Genomic DNA, 15,517 nt, shown 5'->3' with positions numbered 1-15,517 from the left:
TACCGTTCTCCTGCCTCAGCCTCCCGAGTAGCTGGGACTACAGGCGCCCGTCACCTCGCCCTGCTAGATTTTTGTATTTTTTAGTAGAGACGGGGTTTCACTGTGTTAGTCAGGATGGTCTTGATCTTCTGACCTCATGATCCGCCCGTCTCGGCCTCCCAAAGTGCTGGGATTACAGGCTTGAGCCACCGCGCCCGGCCGATCACCGTATTTTTTATTTATTTATTTATTTTTTATTTATTTATTTTTTTTTGAGACGGAGTCTCGCTCTGTCGCCCAGGCTGGAGTGCAGTGGCCAGATCTCAGCTCACTGCAAGCTCCGCCTCCCGGGTTTACGGCATTCTCCTGCCTCAGCCTCCCGAGTAGCTGGGACAACAGGCGCCCGCCACCTCGCCCGGCTAGTTTTTTTTTTTTTGTATTTTTTTTTTAGTAGAGATGGGGTTTCACCATGTTAGCCAGGATGGTCTCGATCTCCTGACCTCGTGATCCACCGGTCTCGGCCTCCCAAAGTGCTGGGATTACAGGCTTGAGCCACCGCGCCCGGCCCGTATTTTTTAAATTTAATTTTAATTTTTATTCTTTGAGATGGGGTTTCTATTACCCAGGCTGGAGTGCAGTGGTACGATCATGGCTCACTGCAGCCTCAACTTCCTGGGCTTAGGTGATCCTCCCAAGTAGCTGGGACTATAGGCGGGAGCCACCATGCCTGGCTAATTTTTGTGTTTTTATAGAGACAGAGTTTCCACATGTTACCCAGGCTGGTAACATGGAACTCCTGGCCTCTAGCAATCCACCTGCCTTGGCCTCCCAAAGTGCTGGGATCACAGGTGTGAGCCACCGCTCTTGACCTTAATCACCTTCTGAGTTAGGCCCAGATGGCATCACTTTTATAGAGGGGCTGAGAGCCATTGCCTTTCTCCGATATACTGGATGAATTCACCACTGTCACTCTAGAAATGCGTTTATTCATCTTCATTTTCATTGTCTACCCAGCGTCAGCTTTTCTTTCGCAAAAAGCTGCTTCACTCATCCCAGATGCTTCGGGCGGTCTCCCTGGGTCAAGACCGCTACAGACGTCGCTACTGGGTATTGCCATATTTGGCTGGTATCTTTGTAGAAGGAACAGAGGGGAACTTAGGTAGGTGTGTCTGTGGGAGTGTGGATTCTGAGTCCTATCAAACAAGAATTAAATAATTCCTTTTCCTTAGTAGTCTTGGGCTTCTTTCATTTTCTGATAATATGGTGTAATGGTTAAGAGCACAGATTTTAGAGTAAAGCTGCCTACCCACCTGCTCTGCCATTTCCAGTTGTATATTTCTGTTTCTTCATTTGTGAAGTTGAGATAATAATAGTATTTGTACTTCATGAGGCTACTGAGAGGATTAAAATGAGTTAAGTCTCTTAGAATAATACTTAACCTATAGTTGGTTTGCAATAAATGTTAGCTTATGATTGTGCTGCTGCTGCTGATTACTTGGGAGAATAGTGTTTCTTCCCCAGATACTGTGTTCATTGGTATGTAAGCTCTTCCCAGTGGAATCTCAAAAAAGGGGGGCTAAGTCCAAGAGAAAAAGCATAGGTCCTAAGTTTATACACCCTTTTACTTTTCCCTTGTATGTCAGCATATGTCTTAAGCTCTTTACTTCTCTTTACAGTTCCCGAGGATGTGATAAAGAAGGAAACTGACTCCTTAAAAGTGGCAGCCCATACGTCACTCAACCCTGCCCTCTTCTCTATGAAGATGGAGTTAGCTGGCTCCAACACCACTGCCAGTTCTCCTGCCCGGGCCCGAGGCCGACCTCGAAAAACTAAGCCTGGGTCTATGCAACCTAGGCACCTTAAGTCCCCTGTCAGGGGTCAGGATTCAGAACAGCCCCAGGCCCAGCTTCAGCCTGAGGCTCAGCTTCATGCTCCTGCCCAGCCCCAACCTCAGCTTCAGCTTCAGCTTCAGTCCCATCCTCAGTCCCATAAGGGGTTCCTGGAGCAAGAAGGCTCCCCTTTGTCACTGGGTCAGAGCCAGCATGACCTCAGCCAGTCAGCCTTCCTGTCTTGGCTGAGCCAGACTCAGAGCCATAGCTCCCTGTTGAGCAGCTCAGTCCTCACGCCTGATAGCAGTCCTGGAAAACTAGACCCAGCTCCATCACAGCCCCCGGAGGAGCCAGAGCCTGATGAGGCAGAATCCAGCCCTGATCCTCAAGCACTCTGGTTTAACATCTCAGCCCAGATGCCCTGCAATGCTGCCCCTACACCACCCCCTGCAGTTTCTGAGGACCAACCCACTCCCTCCCCTCAGCAGCTTGCCTCCTCCAAGCCAGTAAGTAGCCAGAATTAGTAGTATGCGCTTGATTTCATCTTGCCACAGGCACCATTGCCTGGGTATGGAGCTGCTGCCTGAAGTTGAGGCAACCTATAAACATGAAAACATCCTTATGTCTCATTTTATTCACAGATGAATAGACCCAGTGCTGCCAACCCTTGTTCTCCAGTGCAGTTCTCTTCCACGCCCTTGGCTGGGTTGGCCCCTAAGAGGCGAGCAGGAGACCCTGGAGAAATGCCACAGAGTCCCACAGGGCTGGGACAGCCCAAACGGAGAGGGAGACCTCCCAGTAAGTTCTTCAAACAAATGGAACAGCGTTATCTAACCCAGCTGACAGCCCAGCCTGTCCCACCTGGTGAGTGATCTTGGAGTGAGAGTGGACTGGGGGTATCCAGTGTGGGCAGTGCTTCACAGCTGGCACCCCACATATATTTTATCCGCTCACAGAGATGTGCTCAGGCTGGTGGTGGATACGAGATCCTGAAACGTTGGATGCCATGCTCAAGGCCCTACATCCCCGAGGTATCCGGGAGAAGGCACTTCACAAACACCTTAACAAGCACAGGGACTTCTTGCAGGAAGTCTGCCTACGGCCCTCAGCTGGTAAATACACTCCTACACCCAGCTTAAGCTGAAGAGCCCAGGGTAAGCACTGAGCTGCTGCTGTGGACAACAGCCTGATGGGCCTCTCCCTCTGCCACCTCTCTTCTCAGACCCCATCTTTGAGCCCAGGCAACTACCTGTCTTTCAAGAAGGCATAATGAGCTGGTCCCCCAAAGAGAAGACGTATGAGACAGACCTAGCAGTGCTTCAATGGGTCGAGGATCTGGAGCAGCGGGTTATCATGTCTGATCTGCAGATTCGGGTATGGTGGGATTGGCACTGTGTAGGAAGTTGTTTAGGGAAAAGCATTAGTCCCTTATGCCCTGTTAGAAAAAACCCTGGGTCCCTACTTCACAGGTGACCTACCTTAAGTGGGTCATGTTTTTTTTTTTGTTGTTTGTTTTGGTTTTTTCCTATGCCAAATTTTCCTCCTTTTACAGTGAGTTTTATTCCTCTCTCTTAACTCAAGGGCTGGACATGTCCTAGCCCGGACTCTACCCGTGAAGACTTGGCCTACTGTGAGCACCTCTCCAGCTCCCAGGAGGATATCACCTGGCGAGGTCGAGGCAGGGAAGGACTGGCACCTCAGCGTAAAACTACCAACCCTTTGGACCTGGCTGTGATGCGGCTGGCTGCCCTGGAACAGAATGTAGAACGGCGGTACCTGCGGGAGCCCCTCTGGCCAACTCATGAGGTTGTGCTGGAGAAGGCCCTGCTTAGCACACCTAATGGTGCCCCTGAGGGCACCACTACAGAGATGTGAGTGACTCCCACCCTCCATTCTTGGTCTTGGAGAGAAAGGGATAAGTTCCCTCTTTAGTGGATCCTGCTTCTCATCCAAAGATCACCACTTTCTCCCTCCAGATCATACGAGATCACCCCTCGCATTCGTGTCTGGCGCCAGACCCTCGAGCGGTGCCGGAGCGCAGCCCAGGTGTGCTTGTGCCTGGGCCAGCTGGAGAGGTCCATTGCCTGGGAGAAGTCTGTCAATAAAGTGGTAAGAGGCTGAGAGAGCCTGGAAAGGCTGAGGGGCCAGCCAGCAGGGGCGGGTGGGGTCACTGGCAGGTAGAGGCTTGAGAGCTCATTCTGCCTCCTCACAACCTTGGTCCAGACGTGTCTAGTCTGCCGGAAGGGTGACAATGATGAGTTTCTTCTGCTTTGTGATGGGTGTGACCGTGGCTGCCACATTTACTGCCATCGTCCCAAGATGGAGGCTGTCCCAGAAGGAGATTGGTTTTGTACTGTCTGTTTGGCTCAGGTGAGGCTTCTGCTCTTTCTTTCCCACACTCAAACAGAAATCAGAGATTATGCTCAATCTCTCATCTCCTTGGAAAGAGTCCCAGACTGGGTATTAGGGGACCTGGGTTCTAAGTCCTTTTTTGGACAAGTCACTTAAATTCTATAGCTTTAATTGCTTTCTCTATAAAATGATAATAACTGTATCTTCCCTTTTACCTACTTCATTGGGTTATGTGAATAAACCAGTGCCGGCTTATGCATGATAGTATTTTGAAGCCTTAAATCACATTTAGGCAGAGCTTGTAGTAGGGCAAGCAGTGCATCTCCAGCTGTTGCTAATCTCACTTGTTTCCTATACTAAGCAGGTAGAGGGAGAATTCACTCAGAAGCCTGGTTTCCCAAAGCGAGGCCAGAAGCGGAAAAGTGCTTATTCGCTGAACTTCTCAGAGGGTGATGGCCGCCGACGCCGGGTACTGTTGAGGGGTCGAGAAAGCCCAGCAGCAGGGCCTCAGTACTCAGAAGAGGGGCAGTCCCCCTCCAAGCGGCGGCGACTCTCAATGCGGAACCACCACAGTGATCTCACATTTTGCGAGTGAGTTGAGTGAATCCTGGGGGGACAGTTGGCCCTACCTCTGCCAGAGGAAAGGGCTGGGAGGGGTCAGTATATTTGCTTTCTGAGATGGAGCCATCACTGTCCCTGTAATGATAGGATTATCCTGATGGAGATGGAGTCCCATGATGCAGCCTGGCCTTTCCTAGAGCCTGTGAACCCACGTTTGGTGAGTGGGTACCGGCGCATCATCAAAAATCCTATGGATTTTTCCACCATGCGGGAGCGGCTGCTCAGGGGAGGGTAAGTAGATGTGGGTGCATCCGCCTGGTATTTGCTACTGCTGCAACTCCTACCCAGCTCACAGCTTTGCCCCTGCCCTGTCCAGGTACACCAGCTCAGAGGAGTTTGCGGCTGATGCCCTCTTGGTATTTGACAACTGCCAGACCTTCAACGAGGATGACTCTGAAGTAGGCAAGGCTGGGCACATCATGCGCCGCTTCTTCGAGAGCCGCTGGGAGGAGTTTTATCAGGGAAAACAGGCCAATCTGTGAGGCAAGGGAGGTGGGGAGTCACCTTGTGGCATCTCCCCCCCACCTTCCAAACAAAAAACCTGCCATTTTCACCTGCTGATGCTGCCCTGGGTCCAGACTCAAGTCAGATACAACCCTGATTTTTGACCTTGCCCTTGGCAGCACCCCACATCCTCTTATTCCTATATCCCTTTCTCCCTTTCCTCCTCTTGCTCCTCAAATAAGAGGTGCAGAGATGAGGTCCTTCTGGACTAAAAGCCAAAAAAAGAAAGAAAAAAAATTTTTCTTTTCTGTTTTATTTGCTAATTAAAAATGGGGACGGGGAAAGAAGTCCCTACTTCCTCCTCCCTGCTTCCTCTCCTCCCCTGTACGTGCCCCAGCATTCTGGGGTTATTTAACAATAGCAATAGTTCTAGTGAATGTGTGAAACCAAGAAACACTCTGTACTGTGTGCGGACCCGCAGTGACGGCCAGTAAAGTGGACTTAACTCCCAAGTGTGTCGCGCCGGACACCGGGCCCTGGACATGCTGCTTCCATGTTCAGTCCCTTCCCTGCTTTTCGCGGTCTGTTTTTCTTTTCCCACCTCCCACCCCCCAGTTTTCAGATTTTCTCCTATCCAATAATGTAAAACTATCGTGTACGGGTTCCTCCCTCCTTTTCTCTTCTCCCAAATCTTTTCCCTTCAAAGGAAAAAAAAACGTTCAGAGGTCCCTGTCTTTTTCTCTGTCCCCATCTTCCTGCCGATAGCTATCCCCTGTATGACGTTGGATGCTCCTCACATGCTGAGTTTCCAGCCTTTTCTGAAACTCAGTAGCTGGGGAGAGGGCAGGGAGGCCTCCTGGGCCTTCCAGCCTCCTTCCCCACCTCCTTCCCAAACCCTCTTGGGAACTCCTCAGGGACAACTACTGCTGAGTTTGGGTGCACCCCAAGATGGAGGCCAGGTAGCAATGGGGCCGGCCTCAGAGAGAGAGCACGTTTTGTGTGTGTGTGTGTGTGTGTGTGTGTGTGTGTGTGTGTGTGTGTGAGAAGATGCTGTGCTTGTGACCCTGTATTGTTTGATAGGATCCATTCAGTTTCCCCAAGTATCTGTTTTCATTCCCATTTTTCCCGTTTAAAACCATCACTTTTTTGTCTTTGGGAAACCACAGGAACAATTTCTCTGGAGACAAGGCTGTGTCTCTCTCCTGGTCATTTTTGTTCCAGCCTCTTCAGACTGTGCAATCTTTCAGCAGGAACTCCCTCTCCTCTCGGTAGTTTTGAATCTTAAGCTTCTACAGGAGAGTGGTAGAACTGGATCTTTTCCTTATCCCATTTAGTTGTGCTTTTCTTCACTTCATACTCCAGGACCCCTTCCCCAGCAGCAGAGACCCTGGAGCACAGGAGAGTAGGGAGGAGGGGTTCTGGGTCCATCACTGCCCTACATGTGACTGTGTCCAAGTTAACCCCCAACATGAGAGGAAAGCTGCTGACTCCCAGCTATAGCCATGGGCCCTTGGCCCCCTGCTTCTCCTGCTCAGCAGAGCCCCTCCCTTCAGAGATTACGGGTACTTGCACTGGGGAGGTGGCTGCTGGCTGGCCCAAGCAGAGAGCTGAGGCATCCAAGAAATGTTCCATTGGGGGTAGGGGTGCCAGGTGAGGTGGAGCATTCCTTGTATTCTGGCAGCACTGAAGAGCCACTGAAGGGGGCAGGGGCAGTGTAGGTCCTGGGGCAGCCCCTTTATTCCTTTATGCCCCTTCTCCCCCATAGCCTATTTCTAAAGTCGCCTTTTCTGTCAGATAAACCTCAAAACTTTTAATTTTATTTGAGATTTTTTTTTTTGCTTTTAAATAAGAGGTGGATTGAAGAATATTTGAATTGACTTTATATTATGCATAAATATTTATATTTTATCTAAATAACTGCGCTGTAACAAACTTTGTGTTAGACAGTTGAAACTGTTAGAGTTGGGGGCTCCACTTTTTCCCCCTGGCAGTTTTCCCCTGGTATAAGATGTACTAGATTAATTTCATTGTTGGAGGTGAGGTGGATGGGGGAGTGAAATCTCCATGGTTCCTGCTTTGTGTTCCTTTCCCAGCTCCATCTCTTTCCCTAGGGACCAGGCACTCATATGGCGGGGTGGGGTCCTAGCCTCAGTTTGAAGAAGTGGGGGCTGGAGCGGGGTGGGGTAGGGGTAGGGATAGGGCATAATCAAAGGGGCCATTTCTTGCTTTTCTTTCCTCATCTTCACTGCCCCCTTGAGCTAGGTGGATTTTCTCTCATGACAAGAGTATTTGGTAGGGAAAGCAGGTTTAAGATAAAAAGACAACCCACCCCCTGCCCTTTTGCTTCCCCTCCATCAGTCTGGTTGACAGGAAGAAACCACAACATCAACACCAACAAGTTTCCGTGTTCCTTTTACAGCAAAAGGGACTTTTTATATAACCAAATGTGGTGTTTTAGTGACTTTTTGATAATGTACAGTTTTTTGTGAATTTAAATTTATTTCTTTCTATATTTTTAGGACCAATCTCATTTTTAATAAGGTTAAAAAGAAAAAAAAGTCTAGCGAAAAAACTCCTGTTTTTGCCATGTGATGTTCCACAAGTGCAGCTGTAGAAAAGTGCTTGTCAGTTGAATAAAAAAAACCACATTTGATAGAGATTCAAAAGACTCTGTGTATTCATCTTCCCTTCTACGTGTACACCTGAGGGGGAGACGGCGTTGGGATGGTCATGGCTGGCTTAAGAGACCACAGGCAGGGGAACAACATGTTCGCATTTTCTGTGCAAACGGTACTAAAAGCCGGACTCCTGTTCCACACCCTCTGTGTGGATGGAAAGGGTTATTAGTGCTCTTGCCTAAATGTCTGGCTGAGTTGCTGGGCTGGAGCAAAGTGGGATTCAGTGTATCCAGGTCCTGCCTTGTGAGATGTGGCCCCAGCTTCCTAACTGTGTTTCTGTCATAGCAAATGTGGGACCATCACCAGCTTACCACTTTCCACTCACGGATAAGACACCAAAATGTAGACTTTTGTGTTTTATTTAAAAAAAAAAAAAAAAAGTGTGAAGTAAGACAAAATGGACCTCTACCAAGTTGTAGGGAAGGACAAGGAAAAGACCAGGGGTAGAAAAGAAGCGTAAGTTAGAATGATGGCATTGGCATAGATGTGGGAAGAGTATAAAACTAGAAGTCTCCAGATAAAAATGCATAAAATGTGTTTAAGTATAAATTAAACATTTTCTGTCCACATGCAAAGAAGTATTCACCCACCCAGAAAGGGTATATGTTGGAGTGGGGGCTTCACTGAGGCTGGAAAAGTATTACCCTCCAGCCTGGAAACTTTGTCTTGGTGAACCCCCTAAACTGTATGTTAAGATAGAGAAGGAACATTCGCTTCCAGCCTTATGAAAATGACAGACTCCCTCTTTGGTATTTGGTTACCTTTACAGCTATACACCAGCCACCGAGCAGCTTTCTTGTCCTCTTAAGTTCTAAGTTCTGTTCCTATGCTGGTGTCCTCCAACAATTACTTATTACCCTAAGCAGTCACTGCACAGCCTACTCCCCTGGCTTATCACAGCGGGGACCTATCTGGAGAGTTCACACTGTCCTAGGGTGATCAGTGAGCTAAAAATCCCAGAGAAAACATTGTAGGAATAGAAATTCCCAAGAGTTTTTAAATTCCCAAGAGTTTAAAAATCACGAGCCTTTTCTAGCCCCCACCTTCCCAACCCTCATAGAGAAGACAGTAAAGAAATAGGTGAATATGTCCTTGTTTAATTGTGAGATTGTGAGGTAGATGTGTAACAAGGACAAGGAAATTTGGGGATCTGCTTGGAGAATGAAAGTTTATTCAAAACAATCAGGTCAGAGGTAACCGGGATGATGAGGGTACCTGGCTTTTGTATAGTCATGTGGGGACCGTCCCCTGGGAGGTGCAGCAAAGATCAGAAGGAAGACAGAAGCTCAGTCTGGTTTTAGCTGCCAACTCCTATGGAAGTCCATAGCTGACTCCTATGGAAGGCCTACCAAATGAGGAAATTTCAGGAATTTGCTAATGCTTGGAAGGATTGAAAATGTAGGCAGCACAAAAATAATAGTTGGTTTAAAAGGGAATCAGAAAGGATTGGTATAACAAGGCACAAGATTTGGAATTTACCCTTTACAGACTGGCTTTTATAACACCCACCCTCCTCTCTCAAGCCTGCTGATTCAGGGCTAGCCGAGTCTAGGGGCAAGTTTGGGCCAGATCACCCACCCAAGTTTATTGCCCTGGGCTGAGAATGCAAAGCCCCTCATGAACGCAATGCTGCCACTTTCCCAGAAGGTGGGGCATGTGCACAAGGCAGCGGCAATAGGGCAGCGGCAATAGTTCTGCAGCGGCAATAGTTCTTTTCTAGAAGACTAGTAGCCACTGCTACTAGGGATTCCTAGGACATTCCAGCAAGGCCTCTTACAGCATCTGTATGACGCAAAGTAACAGCCCACATGCAGGCCTCAATTCCCAATGGGTTGACATTGGAGTGACAGGAGTAGGCACTAAGGGAGGGTGAAGGAGCTCACTGATTGTCAAGTTAGGAAAGGAAAACGAATGGAGTGGAGCTGAAGTGGCCCAATCCCCGGCATGGCCTGTGAAGCAGCAAAGTCTGGTCTTCATCTTCAGTATGAGTAATGTCCTCCTACCACCCCCACTGTCTGTTACTGACAAGGTCTATTACCCTTTAGAGCCACCAGGATTCCTGGTCTGGGCAACTCTACAAATTCTTTGGTTAAAAACACTGCAAAGGGCCAGGTGCAGTGGCTCACGCCTGTAATCCCAACACTTTGGGATGCCAAGGCAGGCAGATCATTTGAGCCCAGGAGTTCAAGACCAGCCTGGACAACATGGCAAACCCCATCTCTACTAAAAATACAAAAATTAGCTGTTTGGAGGTCAGGAGTTAGAGACCAGCCTGGCCAACGTGGTAAAACCCCATCTCTACTAAAAAATACAAAAATTAGCCAGGCGTGGTGGCAGGCACCTGTAATCCCAGCTACTCAGGAGGCTGAGGCAGGAGAACTGCTTGAACCCAGGAGGTGGAGGTTTCAGTGAGCCAAGATCACGCCATTGCACTCCAGCCCAGGCAACAGAGTGAGATTCCATCTCAAAGAAAATAAATTAAAAAAACTAAAAAGGCCAGGTGCAGGGGCTCACACCTGTAATCCCAGCACTTTGGGAGGCCAAGGTGGATCATTTGAGCCCAGGAGTTTGAGACCAGGCTGGGCAACATGGCGAAACCCTGTCTCTATTAGAAACACAAACATTAGCCGTTTGGAGTTCAGGAGTTGGAGACTAGCCTGGCCAACATGGTAAAACCCCGTCTCTACTAAAAATAAAAAAATTAGCCAGACGTGGTGGTGCACGCCTGCAGTCCCAGCTACTTGATGGCAGGGGAACGGGCAGCTGAGGCAGGAGGATCACCTGGGCCTTGGGAGGTCGAGGCTACAGTGAGCCATGATGGTGCCACTGCCCTCCAGCCTGGGCCACAGAGTGAGACTCTGTCTCAAACAAACAAACAAACAAACAAACAAAACAACCAAAAAAAAAAAAAAAAACCCAAAATCAAAAACATTAAAAATAACATCTCGGCCGGGCGCGGTGGCTCAAGCCTGTAATCCCAGCACTTTGGGAGGCCGAGGCGGGCGGATCACAAGGTCAGAAGATCGAGACCACAGTGAAACCCCGTCTCTACTAAAAATACAAAAAATTAGCCGGGCGCGGTGGCGGGCGCCTGTAGTCCCAGCTACTCAGGAGGCTGAGGCAGGAGAATGGCGGGAACCCGGGAGGCGGAGCTTGCAGTGAGCCGAGATCGCGCCACTGCACTCCAGCCTGGGCAACAGCGTGAGACTCCGTCTCAAAAAAAAAAAATAACATCTCGGCCGGGCGCGGTGGCTCAAGCCTGTAATCCCAGCACTTTGGGAGGCCGAGACGGGCGGATCACGAGGTCAGGAGATCGAGACCATCCTGGCTAACGGTGAAACCCCGTCTCTACTAAAAAATACAAAAAAACTAGCCGGGCGTGGTGGCGGGCGCCTGTAGTCCCAGCTACTCGGGAGGCTGAGGCAGGAGAATGGCGTGAACCCGGGAGGCAGAGCTTGCAGTGAGCTGAGATCCGGCCACTGCACTCCAGCCTGGGTGACAGAGCAAGACTCCGTCTCAAAAAAAAAAAAAAAATCTCATCCAAGCATAGAAGTTCACACCTGTAATCATAGCACTTTGGGAGGCTGAGGTGGGAGGCTCACTTGACAGGAGTTCAAGACCAGTCTGGGCAACATAGTAAGAACCCTGTCTCTACAAAAATTTAAAAAACTCACTGGGCTTGGTAGTACGTGCCTGTAGTTCCGGCTACTTGGGAGGCTTAGGTGGGAAGAACCCTTGGGCCCAGGAATTTAAGACTGTAGTGGGTTACGACTGCATCACTGCACTCCAACCTGGGTGACAGAGCAAGACCATCTCTAAGAAATAAAAACATCTCTCTCCATCATCATCTCCACATCTTCCTGATCTCTACTGGCACCCTCCTCCAAAAAGTCCAATCAGTTTAGGGTCTGAGTATCATCTCAGAGCCTGAGATGGGGAGTAATAACACCAACAGGAGATGGCTAGACAGGCTCAGAGCCTATAAAGGATTATGCCATCTGAGGAAGGGACTCTGGTGTGTTCTAGTTGACTGAAAACAGAAAAATGACAAGTACTAAAATATTTTAAGAATGTTATGAGCATCTATAATGAGTGGGGGTGAGATGTAAAGTACAAAGAGAGTAAGAGCTGGGCTCCGTGAAGACAGTATTCAGAAAACACTAGGCATAGTGTTTAAGAGCCCAGCCCTAGGCTGTGAGCTGGAAGGCTCCCCTACATTTCCCTCTGCCATCACCCCAACCAATTAGACTATTTCATGGGAGAAACAGTATCCCTCCTTTCTCCCTCCTTTCCTCCAAACACTCACCCACTGTTACAAATGAACTAACAGTTAGGGGGGAAATGAGTGTAAACCAAATGCACCAAAAAAGAAATTCCTCAGTGCCATTAGCCACTGCAAAATAACTTCAGGTTCCCTATCACTTCCCATGCCCAAACCAGAAACACTCATTAATACAATCTAACAAGTAGATTCATATGAGAAGAACTCCAAAAGGTAAATTCAAAAATCAAAACAAAAAATTAGAGCCATTTAAACATTTTAAAGAATAGAGAGAGAGAAAGAAGACAGACTCAAGAGTTCTGTGAGGCAGAGGAGAGGGGAGCAGCAATATCCACCGTGGTTTCTATGCATGAAAGGCCCTTTCTAAACCTCCTACCATAGCAAAGCTCCCCTGGTCTATCAAATGAACAGAATTCTAGATTCGTTTTCTCTTTCTCTCAAAGACCACTGACAAGAAAGCAGCTATGGTATATTTTCCTTGACTGAGGGCTGGAGACTCAAAACCAAAAGCTATCTGCCCAGCCAAAGCCCTCTATAAGGCTGCTGGGCTTGGGGCTATTTTACACTGGGTAAGCCCTTCCTGAGGTTGGAAGCATCAATGAGAAGACTGCGGCAGTTTGTCCTTTACACTCTATATCCTACCCATTGCCCCGCACTCCCCCACCCCTAGGATGTATGTAGAAAGTCGACACTAGGGGGCACTGGGACTCTCAATTCTGGGGTGTCTGGGAAGGGAGGGAAAGCTGGGCCAAGTTCTACTTGCAACAACTGATACTACAGTTTCTTTTCCCCAGCTGTCAGCCCCTTCCTCTCCCTATGGCCAGCCTAGTGAACACCTGTCTCTCTATCCTCCATCATTTGCCTTTGACTGTCTGGTGGAGAGGCACCTGGCCTTGAAGTGCAGGGCAGTGAAATTCTCCTTTCAGTGCATAAGGGAGTGATGGGGAGAAGACAGGAGCAGGATCTGATTTCCTAGAAGATGGGTGAAGGCTTTCTTCAATCTGTCTCCATGTGTATAGAGTCACAACTTGCAGAAGGGGACAGTTAAAGACCAAGACATAGGCTTTTTTAAAGGACTCCTGGCCTCATAAAGAGTTGGAATTTATTGTTCTTTTCTACCCTAGCTCTCTGTTGTCCTTCCACAGAAGGAACATTATTTCTCATGTCCCGGTTCCCTGGGCAAAGGGTCCAAGCACACCAGGGCAGGGCAAGTTGCTCTGGACAGTTTAGAGAGTTTTGTCCTTTCCCACCATTGCACAGCACACACCAGAACAGTGCCCACCTGAATCCCTCCGAGCACACGTTTGCATTCAGCATGGAGCCACAACTCTTTCAAGAATCACTCTTGCTACATGCAGAGTTATCAAAAGTCAAAGTCTGGGGAGAATTCAAGGATCCCAGTCCAGTCCTTCTCAAACAGTTGCATGAGTGTCAAAAGGCACTGTTTGTCCAGGGTTGGGGTGAGAATTTACCCTAACCCAGGAGGCAGGGACAACACTGATATATCAGTGTTTCCCAATCTTGGTAATATTGACCTCTGGAGTCAGATAATTCTTAGTTGGGGGTAGTGGGGACTATACTATGCAGTGTAGGATGTTTAGCAGCAACCCTGGTTTCCAGCCACTAGATGCCAGTAGCACACACATCCCACCTCCAGGCATGGCAATCGAAATTGTCTCTAGATGTTGCCAAAGGCCTGGGAAGGACAAAATCACCTCTGGTTGAGAACCTCTGGTCTGTGGGTGAAGCAGCAGATCTTCCACAGTGTGGAAGGAGCCTATGTGGATTCAACTAGGTCACAGCTGCAAAGGCTCTGAGCATAGCAACGTGCAACAGGAAAGAGAGGGGCCATGAAGCCCAGGACAGAAAATGTCCTCCAGGAAGCAGGAAAGCAGGTACTCCCAAAAAGCTGTAGCTGGAAAAGATACTTCCTCAGATGCTGTTGGCCTTGGCAGTGAGAAGAGTTGGTAAAAGTCAGTAAGTCCATTCTTCCGGAACTTGCCAGGGAAGACCTAGTCTTCAAATTTGGCTCAAGGGTGTGTTCCCAGGGCTGTGGAATTGTCTCTTTAGTAAGCCTGGGTCACATCTGTGCTTTCTGAAGCCAAAGTCTAGTTTTTTCTCCCAGGGTGTGGCAGGGTGAGGTAAAGAACAGCCACTTCCATGGCCTACTTAGTGTTCTACCTTGTTCCTTGCCCAGCCTGCCCCCCAACCCCAAATTCCACATGAATTGTCATTTTTAAAAATCCATAAAATTAAAAGCTGTAAGAGGGCAAAATAGGCAGGCTCAGCTGTTTAGAAAAGAGAAAAAGAAGAATCTGGACTAGAGAAAGAAGGCATAATATGGGTGAAGAGGAGATGGGGTGTGTGAGCTGAGAGCTTTACCAAACAAATTTTTTAAAGGCTGCATACTTTTTAAAACACATAGACACACATCAAAAGTCCAGAACTAAGCTCAGTAAGTAGAGCTCCTTCATCAATGTTCTAGCACCACATCTTTCTGTTCTGTTTTGGTTTGTAAAGAAATAATTACAAATTATTTTAAAAGCATTCCCAAATAATTCCAATATATCAAAAACTTTTTCATATCGATGAGAAGCTACAACCACCATGTCTCTTTAGGGTAGGGGAAAAGTACGTTGCAGTTAAAAACAAAAAGCTTTCTTTGCAAAAGAAAAAAAAGTTTTTTTGATCTCCTTGAATGTAGCACACAAGAAAAGTGATGGTTCCCCCAGGCTCCATCAGCAATGGAGAAATAGCAAAGGGCAGGAACATAGAGCTTTCTTTTTCCAGGCCCAGGCCTGTGAAAAACGATGGCTAAGTGTTAGTCCTTAGCAGGGCCGACGGATGGTCTCCATTCCTGGTTAACCCTCTGGAATCTGGGAGCAAGAGTATCTCCAAGAATTCATTTCTATTCAGTAAAGATGGGGAGGGGAATCTCCTAAAGAAGGCACAAGCCAGAGAGGAGACAAGCAAGACAAACATGAGAACCTGTCTGACTTCAGGCTGGGCTGAGCTGCTATCTGCCAGCACAGCCCTCCCTGCCCCCCAACATGTGGTTCTTACCCACTGTTACTTGTTGAACTGGAAAGAATAGACCCCATGCTCTGAGGGTGCGTCCACTGCCGCTTGGTTCTGTTGGCCGCTGCTCTCCTGTGCCATAGCCAAGGAGGGGAGTCATCTTACGCATTCCTTTCCTCACCTCCCACTACACCAAAGCCCACCCTACATCGAGCGCCCTCCCAAACCTACCCACTCTCCACACTCGTGTGTGAGTGTTTCCACCCACACCACCACTTCCCCAACCTTCCTAGCAGCCTGTCCTCTTCCCAAGA

At 48.4% G+C, this 15,517-nt stretch overlaps 2 protein-coding genes across 77 annotated transcripts in view; one reads left to right on the top strand and one right to left on the bottom strand.

Moving 5' to 3' along the window:
• BAZ2A (bromodomain adjacent to zinc finger domain 2A) overlaps positions 1-7,891 on the top strand; it is a 42,728-nt gene extending 34,837 nt beyond the window's left edge. For 35 of the 43 annotated variants that reach the window (XM_015431048.3, XM_065524398.1, XM_015431045.3 and 32 more), the window contains 11 exons: positions 994-1,138; positions 1,656-2,314; positions 2,450-2,672; positions 2,765-2,920; positions 3,031-3,182; positions 3,390-3,679; positions 3,785-3,917; positions 4,032-4,178; positions 4,522-4,751; positions 4,869-5,012; positions 5,098-7,891. In XM_015431048.3, the coding sequence (XP_015286534.3) occupies positions 994-1,138; positions 1,656-2,314; positions 2,450-2,672; positions 2,765-2,920; positions 3,031-3,182; positions 3,390-3,679; positions 3,785-3,917; positions 4,032-4,178; positions 4,522-4,751; positions 4,869-5,012; positions 5,098-5,263 (2,445 nt within the window). In that variant the 3' untranslated portion in view covers positions 5,264-7,891. The remainder of the gene's footprint in view (positions 1-993; positions 1,139-1,655; positions 2,315-2,449; positions 2,673-2,764; positions 2,921-3,030; positions 3,183-3,389; positions 3,680-3,784; positions 3,918-4,031; positions 4,179-4,521; positions 4,752-4,868; positions 5,013-5,097) is intronic. The other 8 variants (XM_074007165.1, XM_074007176.1, XM_015431046.3 and 5 more) reach the window with 1 other exon arrangement.
• RBMS2 (RNA binding motif single stranded interacting protein 2) overlaps positions 1-15,517 on the bottom strand; it is a 100,488-nt gene that overhangs the window by 14,243 nt on the left and 70,728 nt on the right. For 11 of the 34 annotated variants that reach the window (XR_012420363.1, XR_012420364.1, XR_012420357.1 and 8 more), the window contains one exon: positions 15,249-15,335. Coding sequence is in view for 25 of the 34 variants with exons in the window: in XM_074007200.1 (XP_073863301.1) it covers positions 15,255-15,335 (81 nt within the window). In the remaining 9 variants the exon portion in view is untranslated. Of the gene's footprint in view, positions 1-7,624; positions 15,124-15,248; positions 15,336-15,517 lie in introns of those variants that run through there. The other 23 variants (XM_074007196.1, XM_074007205.1, XM_074007198.1 and 20 more) reach the window with 6 other exon arrangements.

This window comes from Macaca fascicularis, chromosome 11 (genome assembly GCF_037993035.2).
Source record: "Macaca fascicularis isolate 582-1 chromosome 11, T2T-MFA8v1.1".
Lineage (NCBI taxonomy): Eukaryota > Metazoa > Chordata > Mammalia > Primates > Cercopithecidae > Macaca > Macaca fascicularis.
Note: the sequence above shows the minus strand (reverse complement) of the source record. Positions and strands in the feature narration are given on the sequence as shown.